Raw genomic sequence first — 24,874 nt, 5'->3', positions numbered from 1 at the left:
CTAAGTCTTGAGTCAGCCTCTTCTTTTAAGTATTGGGGAGACGTCTCTGACCAACCTCTAACTCTTGAGTCAATCTCTTCCTCTAGATCTTGGGGGAACCTCTTGAGTCAGTCTCTAAGTTCTGAGTCAATCTCTTCCTCTAGGTCTTGGAGTAAACTCTCAAGTCAACCTCTAAGTCTTGAGTCAACCTCCTCCTCTAAGTCTTGGGGGGACTTCTTGAGTCAATGCTTCCAAGCCAGAGCATCAACCTCTAAGTCTTGAGTCAATCTCTTCTTTTAAGTCATGGGGGATCTCTCTAGTCAGTCTCTAACTCTTGAGTCAATCTCTTCCTCTAGGTCTGGGGGGACCTCTTTACTCAGTCTCTAAGACTTGAATCAACCTCTTCCTCTAAGTCTGTCCATTTTGTTTAAGGGGTAGAGTGTGTGGCATCACATAAAAAATGTACATCACAATCCATTTCCTTTGGTGACGTACTTAATAGCCATTTCATTCATTTTTTGGTTTATAGTTTGCTCATATATTTAGCTAATATAGCTGTTGCTTAAAGACTTTTTAAGTAAGAGTTTATGTATTTCTACCAGTAATTTCATGGCAGACAGGGAGAGGTATATTAGCCCAGAAGAACCCTACAATGGCAACGTTATAATGTTGGCAAGAGAATAATTCAAGTAATAGACCAGGAAGCTAAGACTGAGAAGGGAAAGAAATGATGCCAGGAGAACCTGGGAGATCTGAATAAAATGAAGCGCAAGCAGCTGGTGTCATGTCACTGAGAGAATGATGGAGATTCAGGAAGGGAATACTGAAGCATTAGGAAGGGCCAGGACAGGATCAGTAGTGGACAGTGGACCGTGGATAGATGACCCCAAATGAGATGAAGGTGGTCAGAGCTGCAGAGGTCAAGGAGCTGAGAGGTGAGTTGGTATTGGTCATCTACGTCCGAATCAAAATCCATTCTGAATGATGGCAGAACTAGGGGAATGGACCACAACTAAGAGACAGACAGCCACACTCTCAGTGGGTCTCGGTAGACAGCATCGGATGGGCAGAACATGAGTGCGTTTGCTTCCTGTTGCTACTGGAAGCATAAACAGAGTGGCTTAAAACAGCACACATGTTATTGTATAGTTCTGTGTTTCAAGAGTCTGACACAAGTCTCTGTGGGTGGGATGGTTAATTTTGTATATCAACTTGGCTGCATTAGACTGGAGTGCGGTAACTCATGCCTGTGATCCCAGCACTTTGGGAGGCCGAGGCAGGAGGATCACTTGAGTCCAGGGATTTGAGACCAGCCTGGGCAATATAGCAAGACCCAATCCCTACAAAAAGAAGAAAAAAAGAGCCAGGCATGGTGGTATACACCTGTATACCTGTAGTCCTAACTACCCAGAAGGCTGAGATGGGAGGATTACTTGTGCCCAGGAGGTCAAAGCTGCAGTGAGCTATGATCACGCTTCTGACCCCCAGCTTGGGTAATGGAGTGAGACCTTGGAGGTACCAAATAATATATACACGTTTTAAGAGATGTCATCTATGCATTACTTTTAGCTCGCCATCATCAGAAGTGTCTGGATGCTAATGGTGACCACTTTGAACACCTCTTATAATTGCAGAAGTCAAATGTGATTTGTATTCATCTACAATTTTAATACAGTTTTTTCCTTTCTTAAAATGTGTATAAATTTTTTGGCTCCTCTCACTGGGTAATATGGATAATCCAAGATAATCTCCCTATCTCAAAGTTCTTAACCTAATCACATCTACAAAGTGCTTTTTATGTTTTTTAGCAGCATCAAGTAACATATTTATGGACTGCAGGGACTAGACATAGACATCCATGGAGGATCTTTATTCTGCCCACTAATGGTAGAATTTGCCCTCAGAAGGTACATAGGAGAGAAGATTGAAGTTCACAGGCAACGCTCAGCTCTCACTGCACCCAGCGAGTCCCCTTCTGGCTGTGGGCCCCAACTTCATGCTTCCAAGTCAGCATTTCCCAAAGCTTGCTCTGGGGCATATTAGCATTGCAAGAGGCTTTAAAAATCCAAGCTCTGTGGTTAAACAAATGCATGGATTCTGTGTATCACTGCATGCTTACAATTCACATGAGCACATGAAAGATCCTGAGAAGTTCTGTGGCAAAGAACGCCGGTTAATCTACCGTGGGCTTTCCTGAACATGTCTGGCCAAGTCATTCTCTCTTTGAAACAACTATTAACAACGTTTAACAGACAGAACTTGGCAGACACACGTCTAGACCACACGCAGATGCCTGTCCCGGTACAGGAAGGGGTGGAAGAGCCGGAGTGATCATGAGCCTTGTGGGGGCTCCCCAGCATCAACTCTGATTGTCGACATCCCATTCTGTGGCTCCGGCTGGGACTCCAAGAAGTTGAATCCTGCCCTAACGTCGGCCGGCAGTGACTGGGGAGTCAAGATCGAGCCCAGGCCGGCTCCCTCCAGAGCCCACCCTCTCAAGTGCTGCCCTTGAGATCATCTCTCTCTATCCAGCCCTGCTTGAACCCGCCGACTGCCGGCCCCGGTCTAACGGGCCGTGGCAGTGAAGGATCAAGTGTGTCAGGACACAGCAGCCTGTGCTTCTCCCCATCCAGGACTGTAAATGGGGCCCCTCTAGAAGGCCTGAGGGCCGGGGCAGCTTTGCTGACTGGCATGTCCAGTCTACAGTGAGGGATGAGGGTCCCAGAATAAGGCAGCAGGACCAGACCAGGGCAGTCCCAAAACCAACTTACATAAGGGCGGGACTTAGTAGCAATGGGGAGGCAGCACCACCTAGTGGTCAGAATGAGGGCTCCGTGTCGAGGTCACCAAAGCCGAGTCCACCGTGAGGCCACCCGTCCAAAGCTCCGTGTTTTCTTTCATTTGCAAATGAGGGCGACAGTGTTTCCCTCAAGGAACAGCTGTGAGGGTGAATGGAAACAGGGGTAACATGCCAGGCAGACACAGAAATGCCATGTCTGGGTGTTGTTCATGAGTAAGCACAGCCCGCCTCCCTCTGGGCTCCCTCTGTCTCTTCATCCTGGTCCCACCCCATTATTTCACTTGGCTTGCAGGACGTGGGCGTACGTCCTACCTGGGTACCCAGTTATTTGGTGGGTCCCCTTAGTGGGAGGGCGCCACGAGTCAACAGAGGCCAGGGCTCACTGTCAGTGGGCTTCTAACCGGGTCTTCCAGGAGTGTGTGGCCGTGGTGGCACCCCGAGGGTTGACTGATACCTCTTCAGCAGGGAGATGCTTTGTCTCTGGAAAGAGAGAGGGACACTCTTACTCTGTTCCCATTCGCTTTCCGGTGAGCAAAGTCTTCTTTAGAAGGTGGCACACACAGGATTCTCAAGCCACCATTCCCCAAGCTCTCGTCCTTTGCCCTGTCTGTGTGTTTTCTTGATTCACTTAATGGAAAACTGTGATTGAGCCTCCGGGGCATGTTGGATTTCACCGTCTTACCTCCAGATGGGGCCCCTGAGTCTCCTTCTCAGGTTGTTTAGATTATTTTCTGTAAATTATTCCTCACAGAGATTACAAAGAAAGCACTTGCATTTCTGTTTATAAATCTGATATCTTTTGCCGGAGGGTGTTTAAAATGCTCAAAGGATGATAAGATCCAGGCTCCCCTAAGTAAGAAACAATTAGAGAAAAGAAGCTGATGGAAAAAAAAATGAAAGAAAATAATGCAGGACTTTCCAAGGAAAGTCCACTCTTCAATATTCGCTTTCAGATGCTTCTAGTTACACAACAAAGATGACACGCACAGGCCTTGGAACACAGTCATAGATGCCCTTTGATAGAGGAATTTCAGGTCAAGAGAGCCGGTGGCAGAAGGAAGCCTCTGGCATGCATGTGAGAGAAGCTGCGATGACCACCTTTCCCCAAAGACAGGCTTGGGAACAGTCTGGGCAGCAGCAAACAGCCCAAACTTGAGAAACTGGACCTGGGGTGGCCATACAGGTGAGACCAGAACAATCAGTGTCTGGAGAAAAAAATCTGCTCCCAGCTAAGCGTGGTGACAGGGATAGTTAAGTCACACCAAGTGGTTTCTGTTATTTTAAACCTTGCTGCATCACATGGCTGGAGGCAGAAATTAGAAATTGATCAAAGTGTTGCTTTAAATGAAAGAGTTTAATTTTCAGGAAATGAGCTAATGGATTTTTAATCTGTCTCTTTCCATCACTTATGTACACCTTTGTTGGAACAGATTCAAGAAGCTCAAATCACGGCATAACGTTTAGAAGAAAGAAACCTGCTTCTGCATCGAGGCTCTGCTTTGCGATGCTGAACCTTCTTCGTGTCAGGAGATGACAGAGTGTGGGCTCACAATCGCCTTGGTGGGACGCTTTGTGAAGGAAGCATGGACGGTGTGTCATATCTATTAATTAGACACACTCCTCAAGTGTCCCCCCATCTTCTTGTATGTGTGTGTGTGTGTGTGTGTTTATATAAATACACACACATATACATATATATATATCTTTCTTGTATGTGTGTGTATATATATCTTCTGTATATATCTATCTTGATTTTATATATATATATAAAATCTCCATTTTTTAGAAGAAAAACCTTTATAAACATCTTATGATGGTAAATTTTTTTCCAGCTAATGGGATTTTGATGCTGCATTTAAGCTTCTCTCTCATATAGTAAGTGTCACTTTAGCACTCACTTTATTGTTTAAATAGCCAAATGTCCCAGGAGCGTCAACAGTATACAATTTCCAGCAAGACACTGGGATCGTAATGGACGCAAGCCAAACAGAATTGGGCTTGCCTGAGTGCGACAAGCTGTGTGCACAGAGGCCTTTCTCTGGGGGTCTAATTTTTCATTTTTAAAATGAGGAAAATAACATGCACCTCACATGGCTGTTGCAGGGATTAAATGAAACATTTTCCCTTTGAAGTACCTACATGGCCACACTATGGACGCACAATCCATGTAAATTTCCTTTCCATTTTCCCCTTCATATGCATACATGCTGGCAACTGCAATTTCCTTTCTATGTGGAGTCGACGCTGTTAACTTTATTAAGCCAGATTTTCCATTAAGCATTTACCCTTATTCATTAGCTGGGAGGACAGGCGCACAAAGATATTAAATTATTTACTCAAGTTTAATGAATGAAATTGAAAACCTTTTTCCCCGCTTAACTTGGCGGTGCCCTTTTCAGTATGCAGAGCTTTGTTGCATTTATTCAGAAGCAATTGCTGAGTGCTTCACTTGGAACGCAGGATTAATGAGACACAGCGCGGTCGCCATGGCAACCAAACCAGCTTTCCTTCCTTCCAAGCTCAAACAAGGGATGTGGGATGCTTAACACTGGCCCATAGTCGATATCTGGGTGTTCTTTTCTGCGTGTCTGACTCCCCATTTCTGCTTCCAATTACTCCCTAATTCTCTTAGAAAACTAAATAAAAAGGACCTCCCTGCTTCTTTGGGGGTCTACCCTTCCAGCGATCCCACCTAGCCTCTTCCTGGGTGCCTTGGTCCCCTGCCTGTTTCTCCATAGGCTGAGGTCTGATGCATTTTATTCCTCTCCGCACAAGTTCCTGCCATGTTTCCAGGGATCTTTCATAAACACATGGGAGACCCCCAGTGCCTGGCCTCTCTGTTTCTGGATCTCATTCTCTTGGTGACTTTCTCCTGCCCTCTGACCTTGTGACTACCCCTCACCCCCACCCCTATGCTCTTCCCTGGACAGAGGCAGGACCTAAAACTCATGAGTCTCCAGAAATCACTAGTTCACAACCCCACCCTCTCACCACAGCCTTCCAGCTTGTGCCTTGTTTGTTCCATGGCCTCTGGAATCCTGCAGAGCTTCGCCAGATCTCCCTCTGCGTTCTCTCTGTCCACCAGTTGGGCCTCACTTTTCTCCTGCTCCATCTCACTTACTTCCACATTTTATCATTGCAATAACCCTCTTGCTGAAAACTTAAGCTCCCTTCAGCTCTTCCCAGCACCCACTTCATGCTGTGAGCACCCTAATCCTGAGTGAATTCACTTATCTACTGCCACAGTACCTGCACCCAAGTAACTGAGTGTGGGGGCAAAAAACAAATAAAAAAGCGGAAAAAAAAAAAGCAAAATACAAAGAAAAGAAAACCACTTGCCATACCATGTGTACAAGTCTGGTACTCCCATACTCCCATAGGGTCCGGCAAAGATCACCCGGGTCCTCCGGACTGCTTGGCAATCCAATGCTTCTCAGTCTTGCTTGTTTTTCTATTCTCTGCAATAATTATGTGAAGCCTCTTGTTTCTCAAATCTTCCACACTTCTTCTCTTTTCTCTCTCAGATTTCCTCTCTTTTTACTTTCCATTGAAAATGCCCTTCAATTGAAAACTTTCTTAAAGTCTTTTCTCCCACATAACTCCCACCCTTCAAGCCTTCCCCCACACATCAATTCCCATCTTTAAAGCATTCTCCCCAACACGCATCAACTGGCTGCTACAGTACCCAGCGCCCTCCAAAGCACTCAGTCCAATACATTCAACATACTGGCTCTGTCTGCCGTAGCTAGCACTTTCGATGTCTCCCTCCTGCTGACACGATACACTCTCTCCTATGAGAAAGAAACAGTGAGTGTGATGGGACAAGGTTTTGCTGGCAACGGTAAAGGAACTGCACTGGATCCACCACACCCCACTCCCTGGTGTTCAGGCTTCCTCTCAGTGGATGCTCAATGTGTTTTTAACGACCAGCACCCTGCAAGTACTATACGCTGGGATCTGCTGGACAAAACAGGCTCTGTGCTCATGAATGAACAATTTAGTGAGGGAGACACTAACCACAGAACTAAACAAATCAACTCTAAGTGCCACAGAAGAAAATGACAATGTGCTACGAGAATGCGGAACATCACATAGGGACCTATCTGAGTTCAGGGAACGGAGGGAGGAATGACCTTCAGGGCTGAAGCCTGAACTGAAGCCTTACCCGGGGTTGAAGTTAGTTCTACAGAGAAGAGAGGGCTGAGCACTCTGGACATCTGGCGTGCTCTGTGTGCACTTCCAGCCTTTGCCCTAACTCAGCCCGGGAACAACAGCAGTGAGGTCCGGACTCTCAGGGAAAAGGCAGTTACGTTTTTTCTTTTCTATTTTATTTATTTATTTATTTATTTACTCATTTATTTACTTGAGTCTGGGTCTCTGTTGCCTAGTCTGAAATGCAGTGGCATGATCATGGCTTACTGCAGCCCTGACTTCCTGCACCCAGGTGATCCTCCTGCATCAGCCCACATGTCATAGCTGGGACTACAGGTGCATACTTGTATTTTTTGTGCTTTTTATAAAGAGAAGTTCTCACTATATTGCTCAGGTTGGTCTCAAACTCCTGGACTCAAGTAATACTCCTGCCTGAGCCTCTCAAAGTGCTAGGATTACAAACATGAGCCACCATGCCAGGCCAACTTATTTTTTTTTCCCCCTTTGGAAAATCTGACCAATCTAAAGAATAAATCTAAACAAATCTCTGACAAATCTGTCAGAGATTCCCCAGATGAAAGGTCCAGCCAGGTTTTCCACAGTGAAGCTGATAATCAACAAACCCTCCCTGGACACTTAGACTGCAGGTCAGATTTTAGTCACTCAATCTAAAATATAGGTAGACAGCCAAGGGTTATAAGACATCTAAGCAAAACCCCTGATAGGGTAAATAGAGACAATAAGAACAGAGGAAAGCAATCACCGGTAAATCTCCCAGAAAGTAGATTGCAAAGATAAAGAAATGTAAAATAGAAACAACATGATTAGAGAAATAGTCCAGGAGGTTCAATCTCCAAATAGCAATAATTCAAGAAGAACACACAGTAAACAGAAGAAAAGAACCCATGTAGGGAATCAGGAACATGGATTAGAACTGATAGACAAAATTGGGGGCCAAAAGGGGTCAGTACAATGGATGAAGATAAACCCACAAAGGTAGATCATTGTGGAATTTCAGAACACCAAAGAACAACAACAAAAAAAAGTGTTTCAACTCCCCAGACAGGAAAATAAGAGACCATATGTCAAGAATGAAGAAATAAAATGGATTTCAACTTTCCAGCTAGAAACTAGACAGCAACCGAATGATGCCTTCATCACACTAAAAGAAAATGCCCATGAATCTAGAATTCTTTCCCAAGTCAAGGTGGAATCAATGTGTCAGGGGGCATGTATGGTCTCACACACTCTGTTTCAGAAACCTGCTAGAAGATATATTCAACCCAAACAGGCAGCACACCAAGACTTAGGAAGATGTGAGATCCAGGAAGCAGGAAATTCAACTCAGGGGAGAGGATAATGAAACATGAGGACCCTGGGGTCATAATGGTACACCAGACGCACAGCAAGCTGCACCTGACCAGAGCAGGTCTGAAGACTCCAAAAGGGAACTTTTTCCAGAAAGCAAAATTGATCAAATACGCACGAGTTTAAATATTGCAGAAAAGATTAAAGCTATTGGTGAAAGGTTTGGCATTAGAATAGCAATGAGTACATAAAAAGTACATAAAAGAATGAAATAAGATAATTTACTTGAGGGATAACAACTCATGGCACCAAAGAGGAGGTGTCCTAGTTTGCTGAGAGCATCATAGTCGTAATTAATGCTACCATCCAGATGGGGGACAGGAAGGTACTTGGGAGAGGGGTCCAGATGGGGAGAAGCAACCAGATCTGTGTCTTCCATGACAACCAACTAAGAAATGACCTTAAAGCTGCTTCTAGTGTCACTTAACCTCAAACTGGTCACTAAAAGAAGTAAACGTGGCTGCCTCCAAGTAAGGAACAATCTACATTTTTCATAATAAGCCTTGAATATGGCATCTTCTTGATGTCTTTTAAAAAGTTCCTAATATTTCTTCTACCTCTTTTGCTAAATATATTTTCCAGGTCCTTTTTATTTCTTGTGGTATTATAAATACCAGGGTTGTCAAAAATGTATGCACATTTTAAGCGATGTTATCCATGTGTGACTTTTAGTTCGCTGTCATCAGAAGTGTCTGGACGCTGCCGGTTACCACACTAAGTACCTCTTGTCATTGTGGAAGTCAAATGTGACTTGTACTCATCTTTTGTTACCAGTATAGATTATCACCATTTTTTCCTTTCTTAAAAAATGTGTATTCGTTTTTTTGGCACCCTCTATATATCTTTTCTTACCTTATAATTTCTATTCTAGCTGCTTTTTTCTGGTATATAGAAATGCAATTGATTTTTGCATATTGACCTTGAATGCAGTACCTCTGCTGAGCTCAATTACCAATTTTAACAATTTAACCGTAGGTTTTCTTGGGTTTTCTATGTAGACAGATATACTGAGTTAAATAACGACAGTCTTGCTTCCTTCTTCATATGCTGTCTTCATGCTCTTGTCTCTGTGCTGGCTAGGTCCCTCCCCTAGGACAGGGCTGAGAGACCAGGGTAAGAGCACAAAGGTTGTTTCTCTCCTGATTCTCCAGGTGAGGCCTTTATAGTTTTGCCACTAAGTGACCGTCAACTTTATAAAGCACTGCCTGAAGCAAAGTTTCCTGGGGTGTAGGGGGCGTTTACAGGGGCAGGTTTCATGGGGCTGGAGTGTCCGTCATCTGACCGACTGAGACAGTGCCTGCAAGTCAATCTCAAGTCCACCCCTTCTGAGGAGACACAGCATCTAGAAAAAGCAGAAACCTGAAAACAAGGCTTTTTAGAGTCATTTTCTGCAGTCTGAGAAGAGAGGGTCTCTGAACAGACCAAGCTCAAGAATTTCACTGCTGATTATTTACTGTTACCTTCTATGTGTGGCGTGAGGGACTCTGGCTTTTCATTTTTCCTGGTGCTACCAAAGTCTCCTTTAAAATTAAATTGATCAAGTAATGCCAACTTGATGCAAAAATTAAATACTTATTGTACAGATGGTACTGACAGTGCTGTAGTGGTGGCTACAATCATCAGGGTGGCTTGCACATCATGGACACAGTCTGATTTGTGCTGTTACAACCTAAAACACAAGAAATGAGAGACGGGGGTGGCCAGCCAGAGGATCTCACCACACGAGACATGAAAGATGGGGGTAGCAGACCAGAGGGTATCATAACACGAGAGATGGGGATGGCAGGCCAGGAGGTCTCCCAACATGAGAAACAAGAAACAGAGATGGCAGGCCAGAGCATCTGTCCAGCAGGCATGTTCACCTCCTGATGAAAATGAAGATGATGCCATCATGTCTACTTATGCCCTGCTTCATGGAGTAGGGAATTTCCTAATGTGTGAGTGACACGTGTCCCTGTCCCACTGAATAGGGGGACAGTCTTTTAGAAGGCAGGGTCACCTCCAGGTCCACCCACACTTACTCTGGAGGGAACACTTGGATGTGCCTGGCCGTCCTGCAGTAAACTCCTCCACCACACACACACACACACACACACACACACACACACACACACGGGTTGGCTTCATGCGAAGTGAGGCAAGCAGCTGTCCTTTGCATCTTAAGAAAGGGAACAAGTAGGAAGAACACGTGGCCCGGCAGCCACCCTGGTCTGCGACTCTGTCCTCACAGGGAAAGACTGGATTGAAGGAGAGGCTATGGTCAGGAGGAAAGCAAGCCCTCTCGGCTGATGGCGCTCTTGGACCATGCTAAAGAGAACAAAGACTGGGAGATGGGGCATTGGTGGAGAGGCAGACAGAGAAATAGCAGACCACTCCAGCATGGGACAAAGCGGGCCTGCCGCTCGGAAAAAGCAGAGAAAGTCCTTTAAGAGAAAATCGCATGCAATTTTTGGCCTCAATTAGCCTTTTCCGCAAAAAGCACTTTCCCACAAAGAGCCCATTAAACAGCAGATAAAATGACATGGTTTCAGTTGCTATGGCACTGGCTCTTCCTCTAATGGACTCTCGGCCCGAGCTCAATGCCAGCCTGACTTGTTTATCTTGTCTGTGTGCTGTCGTGCCTCGCTCTGTCCAGCCGAGATGTGATGTGTGTGGCTTCTCCCCAGAGTACCTGCAACATGACCCAAGAGAGAACAGACAGGCTTCAGCGGTGTTCCTGGAGACGGAGAGGATGGACCTGGCCAAGACGGGCCCAGGGTCTCCAGACCAGAAGACCTGTCTGTAACACTCACCTTCTTCATCTGTAAAATGGGTAAAACCTCCCCCAATTATGTGACTCACAATTTGGATTTTTTATTGATACATTTGCCAGTGGTCACACTTAGAAATATATTATTAGTACTAAGGATCTAACATAATAGATTTGCCTTTTTGAAATTTCTTAGCTACAGTTCAACATTAGCTATTGATATCATTTTGACTCTGATAATTTAGATATTGTTTTCTGACACACATTGTCATTGCAATTAAAAAAAAATAAGTCTAGACAATTCATACTGTCCTATGAGCTGCTTTTTAAAACCTTTCTATGTCAATGAACATTCTTTTATGACATCATCTGTAATATGTGTATGGTATGGCAGTAACAACCCAAAATTTTCTGTTAGATAATAGAAAGTATTTTTCAGTTTTTTAGTACTATAAATGACTCTCTGAGAGCAAAAAGAAATCAGGCAATTTTTTTGAAATTCTAAATACAATAAAAACATGAGTGCCAGGATGTATTTTATAAATTGTGGTATATTTTTAAATTATTTCCTTAACCAGTCAAAACTTCTAAAACCAAACTATAAAATAAAATGGATTCCTCTGAAAACTCTTACAGAAGGATAAAGTCTCTTAATTTCTGTGTGCAACAGAGCATGAGACCAAGCACAACTCTGAAGTGCATGCCAAGCATCTCCTTCTTCTTTCTCTTGCCTTATTCCTTTGACTTTAGGTATAGCCCTATTCAGAGACAATATCCAAAGCCTGAATTTGAGGGCAGAAACCAACAAGAACCTTGGGGCCAAAGGTCCCCGCACCTGGAGTGGAATTTCTGCGTTAAAAAAGCTTGTAAGCCTTCACGATGAAATATTACACAGCCATAAAGAAGGACAAAATTATTAACTTCACAGCAACTTGGATGGACTCAGAGTCTATAACACTCAGTGATCTATCACAGAAAAAAAGAACTGAATACCACATGTTCTCACTCATAAGACGACCCTGAACATTTACTATAATACTGTAAGAAAGGGATTGGCAGTAGTGGGATACTGCCAGGGGAGGGGGGAGGGGCAGAACATCGATGAGAGTATATGATCTCAAACCAGGCAAAGTGGGGACCAAAGGAAGGCCCCAACTTTACCTGTATAATGACTACATGTATACCTAATCCTGAATTGCACCCCACATCTTTAAAATAAAATAAAGAAAAAAGAAAAATCATGAAAAACAAAAAAGCTTGTAAGCCTAGATGTGCATTATCAGTTTGCCTCCAGCTTGGATCCATTTAAGCTCTGTTAAGAGTACATGACACTCCTCTCTAGGTGTTTCTAGTGCAGTGTCATCAACTGACATCATACAAAACACAAAACCATCAATTACCATTTGAACATCTGATGCCCTCACTTGCTACTGTCCTCTCATTTGGGCCAATGTCTTTGTCTCATACATTACTGAGAGGGAGAGTCATCAGATAGGAAATCTCTGGTCTAATTCATGAAGGCCCTGGCCCTTAGAAGGATCTTTCCTGTTGAAATCGAGGCTGGTCCCATGGTCTCTGGATCCTATCTCATCCTGGCTTCTGAAAGGTGGAGCCTTACAGGCAGCCTGTCTCGTGCATCCTCAACAGTTTTCTTTTTGTGACTCCTCCCCTTGGGCACATACGCATTTCCTGTCATCTCCAACTGTAGGTAACACCCCCCTGTGAGCCCCCGAGATCCTTCCAGCATTCATGCTGCTCTTACACTCACCTATAGAGCCTCCCTTTTCTAGCAATTGTTTACATATGCCATGCACACCTTATACTTGCTGGCTTCTATGTAATTTCATCAAAACTTTGCCATCCAGTCTCGTTAACTCCTAACTAAGCCTCAGTGGTGGCCATGATGGCGGCCACACCCTGTCTGGGCCCTCCTGTCTCTCAGGCCCTGTGTTGCCAACCATGCTTGGAGTTCTCTGTCTTACTTGCCCACATGTGACTTCCTTCACTGACTCCTCTCCATCCTTCTAACAGCTCCATGCTAGAATCCTCTGGGTCTGGTTCACACATTCACTCTTCTCTATATATACTCTTTAACCGGATGATTTCATGGATTTCCTTGGCTTCAAATACAATCTATAAACCAACAATTCTGAAGTTATGGCTTCTGTCCAGAGCACTCTCCTGAAAAGTGCATTTGATTTACTCACTTTAAAATCTCACAAGGGCGCTTTATCTCATCCATGCCAACCCTGGCATGTCTCCCTTTCTTTTCTCCCTTCTTTCTCAAATAAACTTTGTTTTAAAACTTTAAAAAAAAGTCTCAACAAGATATGAAACTTCTCGTTTTTAAAACCAATCTTAGCTGGATGTGGTGGCTCACATCTGTAATCCCAGCAGTTCGGGTTACTGAGGCAAAAGGATCGCCTAATGCCAGGGGTTCAAGACCAGCCCGGGCAACTTGGTAGGACCTCATCTCAAAAATAAATAAAATAACTAGCCCTCTGTGGTGGTTCATGTATGTAGTTGCAGCTACTTGGAAGACTGAGGTAGAAGGATCCTCTTAGTTCAGCAGATCAAGGCTATAGTGTATAGTCAAGCAGGTCAAGGCTATTCTCTATCCTGGACAACAGAGTGAGACTCTAACTCTAAATTAATTAATTAATTAATTAACTAATTAATTTTAAAAACCAGTCTAGAAGGACTCACTCTACCTGATTTCAAGACTTAACACAAATCTATAGCAATCAGGTCAGTGGAGCATTAACGAAGAATATAAAATAGACCAGTGGAATAAACTAGAGTCCAGAAATAAATCCTAACATATATGACCTACCAAATTTTGATAAAGACACTAAGGAAAGTCAACGATGGGAAAAAAAGTCTTTTCAACAAATGGTCTTGAAACAATTGGGCATCCATTTAAAATGAGATGAACCTTAAATCATATAAAAAATTAACTCAAAGTGAATCCTAGACCTAAAAGTAAAACCTGGAATCACAAAACCTCTAGAAACAAACATAGGGAAAAATATGTGTTACCCGAATGAGTTAGAGATTTCTTAGATAGGACACAAAAGGCATAAGCCATAAGAGGAAAAAAAATCGGCAAATGGATTACCAAAATCAAATACTTCTGCTCCTTGAAAGACATTGATAGAAAAATGAAAAGTCAAAAAATAAATTTAAAAATGTGCAAACTACATATCTGATAAAGGACTGGTATCCAGTATATGTAAAGAGCTCTCTCAAATCAATAATAACAAAACAAGAGACTCATTTAAAAAAAAGTTATGAGCTGGGCTCAGTGGCTCAGCCTGTAATCCCGCACATTTGGAAGGCTGAAGTGAGTGAATTGCCTGAGCCTGCAGGTTCGAGACCCGCCTGGGCAGCGAGACCTCATCTCTACAATAAATCTAGAAATCAGCCAGGCGTGGTAGCGCATGCCTGTAATTCCGGCTACTTGGAAGGATGAGGCGGAAGGATCGCCGGAGCCCAGCAGGTCGAGGCTGTGGTGGCTGGAAGCGGCCACTGCACTCCAGTCTGGGTGACAGAGTGAGACTCCAACTCAAAAAAAAAAAAAAAAAGTTATGAACAAAAGAGGTGCAGTGGCAGACACCTGTAATCCCAGCACTTTGGGAGGCCAAGGCTGAAGATTTTACTTGACACCAGGAATTTGAAACCAGCTTGGGCAACACAGAAAGACCCTGTCTCTACATAGAAAAGTAATAATAATTTTTAAAAGAGATATGAACAGACATTTCACCTAAGTGACTATACAGTTGGCAAATAAATACATGAAAACATATTCAAACATCCTTAGTCATTAGAGAAATTCAAATTAAAACCTATGAGATACCATTATAAACATGTTAGAGTGGCTAAACTGTATCTCTTTTAAAAAATCTCACATTATTGAGTCTGGCAAGGATTGGGAGCAACTGGAATTCTCACACGCTGCTGGTAGAAACACACAATGGTACAAGCACTTTGGAAAACTGCATAGCAGTTTTTTATAAATTTACCGTACAACTATCATCCCACTCCTGTATATTTACCCAGGAGAAATAAAAGTATATTCACATAAGAACCTGTACACAAAGGTTTATATCAGTTTTTTCTCAAAATTGAAGAAAACTAGGAACATTCCAAAAGTCCCTCTCTGGAGAGTGGATAGATTGTGTTGCACGCATACAACGGCTTACTGCTCGGCAGTAAAAAGTTCTGATTTTCTGGTTCATGCAGCCACGTGGATGAATCTCAGATGCATTATGCTAAGAGAAAAACCAGACTCAAAAGGCTAAGTGGTATGTAATTTAATTTACATGATGCTCTGAAAAAGGCAGAACTGTAAGAAGAGAAAACAAGTCAGTGGTTGTCGGGAGTGAGCAGAGGGGAAAAGGATCCATTAGAAAGAGAGTCAGGGGACTTTTTAGAGGATCATGGTGATGGTTTCACCCCCCCAAAAAAGGGTGTTTCACAAAAATAATGAATTTTGACAAGTGAAAATTATCCTTCCATAAACTGACCTTTAAAAAATGGACTTGACTGATCATGCTCTGCATCAGGCATGATGGCTCACACCTGTCATCCCAGCACTTTGGAAGGCAGAAGTGAGAGGATTGCCTGAGCTCAGGGGTTCAAGACCAGCCTGGGTAACTTAGCGAGATCTCATCTCTACAATAAATAAAAGAATTAGCTGGATGTGGTGGAGCATGCCTGTATTTCCAGCTACTAGGAGGGCTGAGTTAGAAGGATTGCCTGAGCCCAGCAGGTTGAGGCTGTGGTGAATGGGATCACGACACAGCACTCCAGCCTGGGTGACAGAGTGAGACTAACTCAAAAAAAAAAAAAAAATCATCCCCACACAGATGTTTCTTCCTGGAGTTTCTTTATCTAAAAAAAAAAAATAAAAAAAAAAAATGGCATCACTATCTACCTACTTCCTAAAACCAGAAACCTGGCCATGACACTTGGAGCTTCCTTTTCCTTTGTGCCCCACCCGCACTCTATCCATCCTCAAATTTCATCAGTTCCGCTTCCAAAATCTACTGCAACCCATCTCCTAATCTTCCCGTCCATGCATGCCCCTGAGTGCCGCCACCTCTTTCTGTCTCCTAACCCACCACAACGGCTTCCTGCGGGTCCTCTTGCTTCTTCCTTGCTCCTGCCAACCATTCTCTATATATGACCTTAAGGGAAAATTAAACCATGTCACCTTACTTGAAACCTTTTAATGGCACTATTTCCAAACACTGTACCTTGGCCCCAGAGGCCCCTTGTGAACCAATGAATCCATGTCACCTTGTGGCGCTTCCTTGTGCCTCCTTTTCTTCACACCCCACCCCACGCCGTGATACCCATCTTCTTCCATTTGTTTAATACTTCAGGATTTTTGCTCTCCTAGCAATTTTGCTCATGCTGTTCTCTATGCCTAAACACCTCTTCCTCTTGGCAACTTTTTTTTTAAATGGCTGGCTTCTTCTTATTCTTAAAATTTCAGCTTACATATTATATCCCTAGGGAAGTCATTACACATATTATAATAGTCCCTTCTCAAGTTCTCTTTCATACCTCCCTGTTTCCTCCCTCAAAGCACTTTCTTTGTTTATAATTACATATTTATGAATTTATTGTGTTGATATGTATCTCCCCTGCTAGAGCATAAGCTCTTTGAGGGTCACAGTTATTTTTTCTTTTTCACTTACTTAGCACATTACCTAATGCAGAATTGCAGCTAAGTAATTATTTGTTAAGTAAATGAGTCAATAATGAAGTTCCTACAATTAAAGCATAATGATAGATTCCATGATCACAGATGAATAACCTAGACTAGCAGAACTCAATATCACCCCAGGTAAGTTGACTTCACTGGGTCTTGAGATCCCCAGTGTGTGAGCAGAGAACAACGTAGGCCACCCAGAAAGGCTTACCTCTCCAGACCAACTGCTTGGCACAGAGAATGGAGCTTGGAGTTGTACAGAAGTGCAACGCTGTGTGTCCACTCAGGGAGTAGCAGTTGAGTTTTGCTCCGCGGTCACAGAGGATCTTCACACACTCCAGGTTGGCCATCTCACAAGCCACATGAAGAGGAGTCTTCCCATTGGGTCTACAGTTGATGGTGGCATTGTGGTCCAGGAGCACCAGGAGACACTCCACGTGGCCAAACAAGACAGAGAGATGCAGGCCTGTTGCCCAGGAGGACTTCAGCTTATAACTAGGCAGCCAATAACCTGAAGAAGAAAAGGAAAGAAAGCTTAACCTCTGGGCCTAGGATTTCTCCCTATCTCATGAAGAGTTTCACAAAGTACTTTATTTTGGTCACATTTATAAAATTGGGAGCAAAATAACTCAGAGGTTTTAGGCTGGTAGCCAACGTGTCTACAAATGTCTTGCTTAATAGCATGTTTCGATGCACTTACATGGGGCAACTTCTCAAGTTCTCACTAGCTCTACTATTCTTACTACTGTATCTTGTTCCTTTATCTACTTTACCTTTCTGGGTCTTGAAGGCATTTGAGCTTGGGAAGTTCATTTATGTGGTTGTATTTTATTTTACACGGTGAGTTACAAGAGACGCTTCAGGAATTTGTTTTTAAACTTCCAATCATTGAGAGTTTGTCTTGAATGATTCCAATGATTCCACACAAAAAATTAACTGGCCAGAAACATAGTTGTGTTCAGAACTGAGATCACAGATACATTTTTCCCACTAGTCACACGCGTGCACGCTCTTTTTATCTCTCTCTCTCCCTCTCTCTCTCTCTCGCCTTTCTCTCTCTGACCTATGACTTACACACTCTGAAAAACTCTAGTTTATTTTCTAGTCTCCAGTGATTTCTACATGTGACAAACTATAACATTGATGACTTGATAGGCCTTCTGATGTCTATACTTGTGACATCAGCATTTATGCCCTCTATCTGTGGGGAATGGAAAGTAAGCACGGAGAGAAGGGCTGGAAGCAGGAGTGCTGATGGCAAGAAGGTGAAGAGGCAGCTCAGCAGTCAGAAGAGACTCAAGGGCTGAGATGATAAAGTAAGACCCCATGGGGATAAAGCAAAAGTTGACTTTCAGCTTAAAAAGTTTCCCCCTACAGGTGAAAGGTAAGCAGAATACTGTTTCACAGTCATTTACTTGAGAAAAATCAAGGGATTTGCATTGACAACAATCTCGAGATGACCCGACAGTGGGAGGGGGCTGCCAAGACACTACTAGCTCAGTCATGAGCTACATTAATAAAGGTGCACACCCAGAGCGAGAGCTGGAGGAGCTGTGTCCTCCACTAGCAAGATGGAGTCGGAGGAAATCTGGGTACCACCCTCGACAAGAAGAGATAGGCAACCTAGGGCATGCTGGGGTGATGGCTTCGAGGGTGTACTACCCTCTACAATAACTTCAGGGCACCACCCTCTCTGAGAAGGGAATGAGCAACCAAAGGCACACTGGTGTTGATGGCCACATCAGACAGCCTGGTAGCAGAACTCAAAAATCTCTCACTTAAGGGAAAAAGCACTGAAGATGTGCTGCTCCCGAGTGTCTACCCTACACGCATGGTCACTCGCATGTGAAGTGTCCTGGAAAACAGCTGAACTGCCCAACTCCAAGGAACACCATCCACACAGTACTCCGTGAAAGGTGCTCCCAGGTGTGTAAATCCAGGCTCCACAGCATCATGCATAATGGCTGAACAGCTGGAAACAACTCCATGCTCATTGCCAGGAGACTGGTTAAGTAAATCATGGTATACCCACACAGTTGAATACCAGACAGTCATTAAAAAGAGTAAGGCAGTTCCAGGTAGAGAAAAAACGCCCCCAGGTGTGCAGTCAGTGCAGCCATGGCCTTGTGTGCAAGAGCCTGAATAGAAGGCAAAGGCAGACTCGCCCCAGCACAAACCCCACAGGAGGTCTCAGACACAGACCATGCCTATGCGATGTCATTCTCTTCACATTTGCCACTTGCCTTCTCCAGACCGTGACACGACACGTAAGCTGTTCACACAATTTTGCCTTCATGATTTCCTGATCATCTGCATGCTAGGAACTTAGGGTGCATCTTGGCAATGCCTCCATTGAACAAGTGAAGGTGACTCATTGGAAGAGGCTGAGTAGCACGTGGTGCTAATGTTTATGGGGCTCGCACTGACTCAGGCCAACTCTAACTCTGTCTCCCCTAATTTCTCATCAGTCACTTGCAAGCTGAGGGCACATGCAGTTCACCTGCAAGCCCATGTCCCATGTAGCTAAGTGTTCACAAGGAAATCTAGAAGTGCTGCCCCTGCAAAGACATGCAGACAAATCCTCTCTGTGTGTTTAATTTAAATCCACAACCAGAAGCAAGGCCGAAGCAGCTAGGTAGATGCCACCCAGCCCAGGAAGCATGACAGGGACTGTGCCATCTTCCAGAAGAGGGGACTGGCTCTGCCCAGCATTTGGCAAGGATGTTCACATGTCTAGAAGGCCACCAGCTAAGCCCGGGCTCTGAGACAGTTACCAATCACAATGTTATCTGTGTTGCAAGAGCCCCACGCCCGAGAAGCCGCTGTTGTCACAGCCAAAGTTTGCACATGCTGCTCGGGGCGGGTTAGCAATCAGTTCCTCTGCCCGTGTCCATGTGTGGACACAGTTCTGAAGGATTATAGGCTGGAGCACAACTCTTGGCAGTTTTTTAAATAGTGAATATTTTCAGGATAACTCTCAAAGTGGTGGGAGGGAAACAAGATTGAAATGTAAAATTTAAAAAAAAAAAGATGGAATGCTGAAGAAAGGAAAAGGAGTCCAGGACAGAGAAAGGAAGGCAGGAGAGTGAATTTCCAGCAAAGAGGAAAGTTCGGTGATAAAGAGATTTGTCATTAGGAGAGTAGAAATAAGTGCTTTCAAGAGACCTGGACAGTAGTTGCTACTTAGTAGACAGAGGACCTGTCAGAAAGTTCTCAAGTGAAATTATCCATTGGTTATTTTAATAAAAAATATGACTGCCAAGCAAAGAACCAGCAGCTGTGGACCATAGATGAGGGACTTGGCTTGCATTACCCTGATTAACAAAAGGACCCTGATGAACCTGCTGGTGAGGGAATTTCAACCAAGGAGATAAGTATGATATGCTGTCCATTTCCTGAATGAGCCAAAGCTCGTGTAGCTGGAGAGAAGCAAAATGCGTAGCTGGAAAAACTTTTGAAAACCATTTTTCTTGTTGTTGTTGTTGTTGTTGTTGTTGTTGTTTGAGTCAGAGTCTCACTCTGTTGCTCAGGCTGGAGTGTAGTGGCATGCTCACAGCCACTGCAGCCTCGGCCTGCTGGGCTCAGGTGATCTTTCTGCCTCAATCTTCCAAGTCGCTGGAACTATAGGTGCATACCACCATGCCCAGCTAATTTTTTTAATTTATTACAGACACAAGATCTCGCCATGTTGCCCAGGCTAATCTTAAACAGGCAATCCTCTCACCTCTGCCTCCCAGGCATGAGCCACCATGCCTGACTGGAATTGGTTTCAAAGGCATTTCTTCATGTACATAGATTGCCGGTGAAAGCTGGTATAAAGGAACTTTGCATGTTCTTTAGAGGTTTCTTTTGCATTTGGTTTCGCCCTAAATACTTCATGCTTGCCTCATAATAAATTTCATATCAGTGACTCCCCCCCCGACTATTCAACTGCTTTTGGCAGTTAAAAAGCTCTTCATGTATTTATTCTTGTGCCTTTCCTATGTTAAAGGGATTATCCAATAAACACAATTTTTGCTCATTTGTTTTTGTTTTTAAGACCCTTTTTCTCTGCCACTCCCTGGGAGGTCTCTCAAATGTCAGCCAGCACATTTTAAATGTTTGCTTTACAAAGTACAGGCGAAATTTTTATTATTATTATTAATAAAACATTATTTTATCTGAAGACCTGACTTTGAGGCTTAAAACAACTTGAGAAAGGAAAGTGAGATCTCGCAATCTGTAAGACTCATTATCAGGAGCTGGAGACAGATAGGACCCATGGTTTGGACGTGAAGTCTGGAGTCTGGTTGTCAAATCTGTTCTCTGCCAGACTGGCAAGATAAACAGGCCTCGTGCTGTAGGGGAATCAGAAGAGTTCCAGACTTCTTGGTAACCTGATAGCTGTGTCCCATCTTCCTTACGAAAGCCACATTCTGTATTTGCTTATGAGTTCAGCTTTTGATTATTGACAATGACATTGTCAATTTGGGTGGCCTTTAGGTCTTGAGTGGATTCATTTGCTAGGAGAGTTCTGAGTTACCATTCCAAAAACCATGCACTGGCTTTCATAGTAACCTAGATGTACTATATTTAAGGATGAAATTTAGTCACTTTTTAAATCCTGTGAAAAAAGTCTATAGGTTCCAAAATAAATAAAAATGGTTTAGAATTGATTAGACCGCTGTTACTTTTCTGCAGGATGATCAAATGTTAAATAGAGAATTATAGTATTAATTAAGCAAAGAAATTTAAAAGTAGTATGGCATTGGTATGGGTTTCACACATTGTCTTGCTTATTAAACCGAAAGTCACTGAAACATGAAGGTTCCCACACATTAAAAGTAAACCGTAATGTTCTGTTCCCTTGTCTGGATGCTGGTAACACAGGTCTGTTTATTATGTGAAAATTAATCAAGGTGCACATTTATGATGCATGCATGCTTCTGTGCAGACCTTTCTAGAAGTCTTTAAAAATCAAAGGGCAGCCGGGCTCAGTGGCTCAGCCTGTAATCCTGCGCCTTTGGGAGGCTGAGGTAAGTGGATTGCCTGAGCCCGCGGGTTCGAGACACGCCTGAGCAGCAAGACCTCATCTCTACAATAAATCAAAAAATCAGCCGGGTGTGGTAGCGCATGCCTGTAATTCCGGCTACTCAGAAGGCGGAGGCGGAAGGATCGCCGGAGCCCAGCAGGTCAAGGCTGCGGTGGCTGGGAGCGGCCACTGCACTCCAGTCTGGGCGACAGAGTGAGACTCCAACTCAAAAACAAAAAAATAAGTAAAAAACAAAAAAAAAATCAAAGGGCAGTGCAGGACATAGCGGTTTGACAGCATCCAATGTCCAAAAGTTCTGCTTGAATTTAATAGTCTCACAGAGTTTCAGTCAGACACCCACCCCACCCTTCGAGGCCACATGGTCCCATTCCTTAGAACTATTCAGAATAGAGTAAACTCACCAGCCACTGTGGACCACCCTGCTCCACGCCACTCCCTGGAAGTCCTTTATGACTTGAGAGATTGACAGAGCAACCCAGGTCGACAAGAAGCTGGGATTCTATTGATCACTCCCATTCCTAACAGGAGTTGTAAAAGGTTCACTAATTAGACAGGAAGCATGTGAAAAAACTGGAAGAGGCTTTGAAGAAAGACGAGGCTTTCACCCAGGTTTAAGACTAAAATGACAGGTTCTTGCACCACATTCACGCTAAACGGAGTGCACATATTTCTCTCCACACATGCATGTACAAGCCAAGGATTTCCTGCATAAACCCTGGCGATGTGACCAGAACCCTGTCATTCCTGTGTGGACATATGGCCGCAGGACATGAGTGTGGAGCTGCTCTGTTCTTTTCCCAGAGTGTATAATTCACTGTCCCCCAAGTGGAAGCCACATCCCACGGTTCTAACATTGTGAAAACACCGATTAGTGTGGATATAAATTTTGCTCTGTGAGGAGCACTGGAGGCAGCTCAGATCTGACAAAAAGAATTTAAAATGCTTGCTCTCCTCATTCGAGGGCGGTGACACCCCAAGCAAGCTTCATAGAGAAGCAGCACCTGTTTCTGAGAGCCGGCACCCAGAGCTTCCTTTCTCAAATCCTCAGAGGTTCCGCATGTCTGTGCAACTTGGCAATCTCGGAGATGAGAGGAGGCGGCCTTTGCAACTCAGGGTCACACAGCCTACCCACTGACTTCGGGCACAAAGATAAGTTGTTAAAAATACCTCTACAGTTAGTTTAGTATTCAGGCATTCATTCACTGAGCAAAGTTATAAGATGAATGCAATCCACTGACATAGGGCTCAACATCGTTCCATCAGCCTAAAAATATACCGAACACTCCCTTGTCTTCCAGGCAAAACAGCAATGACAGTTTATTCCAAAGCCCTCAAGTAAAAATCACAAACACAGTAACTGGCCTTAATGATCTGCATTTCCTTCAGGGCTGGCAAGTCGAGGCTAGTAAATTAATGTGCCATTAGCATGTGTGTCTGGAAATGGGTGGCACTGGTGATTTGTATACAAACAGAAAACATCTTTACACATGAGAAATAATGACCATCCCTCTCTAAAGGCTAGAAACAGGGCCTCGGCTTCTACCCTGCTTAAATGGAGCAATATGGAGCAGGATTTGTGGTCCGCTCAGCCAATGACCTAACTACCCCAGTTCCCAAATGAACTAGTTGATTGGAGCGTCAGAATCAGCACACTTTTCATTTATTTCTGATGTATTTGATATGGGCTCCAGAAAGTTCCTTGATTTTAAAAAAAGTGTTCTAATTTTTTTCCTTATTTCTTTATAAGGCAGGTATTCTGTGTCCAGCTTATAAACGATTTTGAATTATTATGGTAGTTCAGGGGGGAAAAGTTAACTTTTCTGTTTTGCTAAATTCAACTTTTATGCCTGAACTGAAAACATTAAAATGACGAGAACTGTTAAGTTTCCTATGACACAACTTTAACCACGTCTCCTGAATCCCACCGATGCCGGGATCCTCTTTTCATGCATGAGGACAGCGAGGTGACATGTCCGTAAGTGGCCGTTAGCTGAGCATGAGAAGCCTGTTCCTACCCAGCTGCACAACTCAGCTCAGCTCTCAACAACCTGCTAGCTGGAATCAGAAATGTCGTCTTAATTTTTTATCATCATAGTCAGAAAAAAAAAGTTACAAGCAGGCAGTGAGTTACTAAAAAGGACTATCTAGGATTTCAAATCTTAGGCACAGAGGTGGAAAAAGAAAAGACACAAATATTTTTATATATACATACATCAGCTTATGACACTTTCTAGTTTAAAAAGACGAAGAGATCTTAAGTTTTAAAAGTCAAGAGTTCTAAACAGCTGCCCAGATGTTCCATGTAAGCTTGTCAATCATTCTGAATTAAAGTGTAATTTATTCTATAATCATTTTTTAAAGCATTATATTTCACCTTTTTTTCCTTTATATATGTAACACTGTGTTATTATACAATTTCCTTACCATGATTCCTTGGCACCTGCAAAGTCTGCAAGACAACTACTGTGAATTCTTAATAAACAATGTTTGTTAACAACGTAAAAAAGAAAAAAGAAGAAAAGATCAAATTAGGACTATTTTTAAAATCAGTACTTAAAGAAACAGTAAGAGCTACCAGTTTAGAGCAGGTAACTGACACTGGGCATTAACAACAAGTCGTTTTCCACTGGTTTCACCATTACACCTGTATCTTTTACCTTGTTTATAAGATGCCAGAACCATATTCTCATCTTCAACTTCAAACACTGTGTCCACGTCTATTTGCCTCTGGATTAAAATCGCCTTTAGTTTCCCAAAGTCGTTCAATTTCAGAGCCTCCAGGAAATTTTTCTTGGCTAACCTGGCGGCTCCAGATGTGGTGGCAGGGGCCATGGTGCCATCCATGCTTCCCCTCGTCTGGAGGTTTTGTTGTGACTTCTCGGGAGAGTCGCACCCAGCAAGCAAGGCTGGAGTGGCCACAACCCGTCAGCTAATTTTATCCCAAAGTTATGCTGGTCCGTTCTATTTATACAGGGATCATTTCAAACTTCAAAATATCCTGCCTGGTTGCCACTGTCTCTTGGGTCCTCTACACTGGTTCCGTTTTAACTAACTCGATCACTGATACACAATGTT

General features: G+C 43.5%; 1 protein-coding gene across 1 annotated transcript in view; it reads right to left on the bottom strand.

Moving 5' to 3' along the window:
- Window positions 1–24,664, bottom strand: part of ASB4 (ankyrin repeat and SOCS box containing 4) — a 54,713-nt gene extending 30,049 nt beyond the window's left edge. The window contains exons 1-2 of the mRNA XM_008058591.1: window positions 24,457–24,664; window positions 16,979–17,278 (exon numbers count right to left, since the gene is read on the bottom strand). Of these exons, the coding sequence (XP_008056782.1) occupies window positions 16,979–17,278; window positions 24,457–24,643 (487 nt within the window). The 5' untranslated portion in view covers window positions 24,644–24,664. The remainder of the gene's footprint in view (window positions 1–16,978; window positions 17,279–24,456) is intronic.
- Window positions 24,665–24,874: the final 210 nt, after the last annotated feature.

This window comes from Carlito syrichta, unplaced genomic scaffold (genome assembly GCF_000164805.1).
Source record: "Carlito syrichta isolate Samal-C Ts95f unplaced genomic scaffold, Tarsius_syrichta-2.0.1 Scaffold303499, whole genome shotgun sequence".
NCBI classification, from domain to species: domain Eukaryota; kingdom Metazoa; phylum Chordata; class Mammalia; order Primates; family Tarsiidae; genus Carlito; species Carlito syrichta.
Note: the sequence above shows the minus strand (reverse complement) of the source record. Positions and strands in the feature narration are given on the sequence as shown.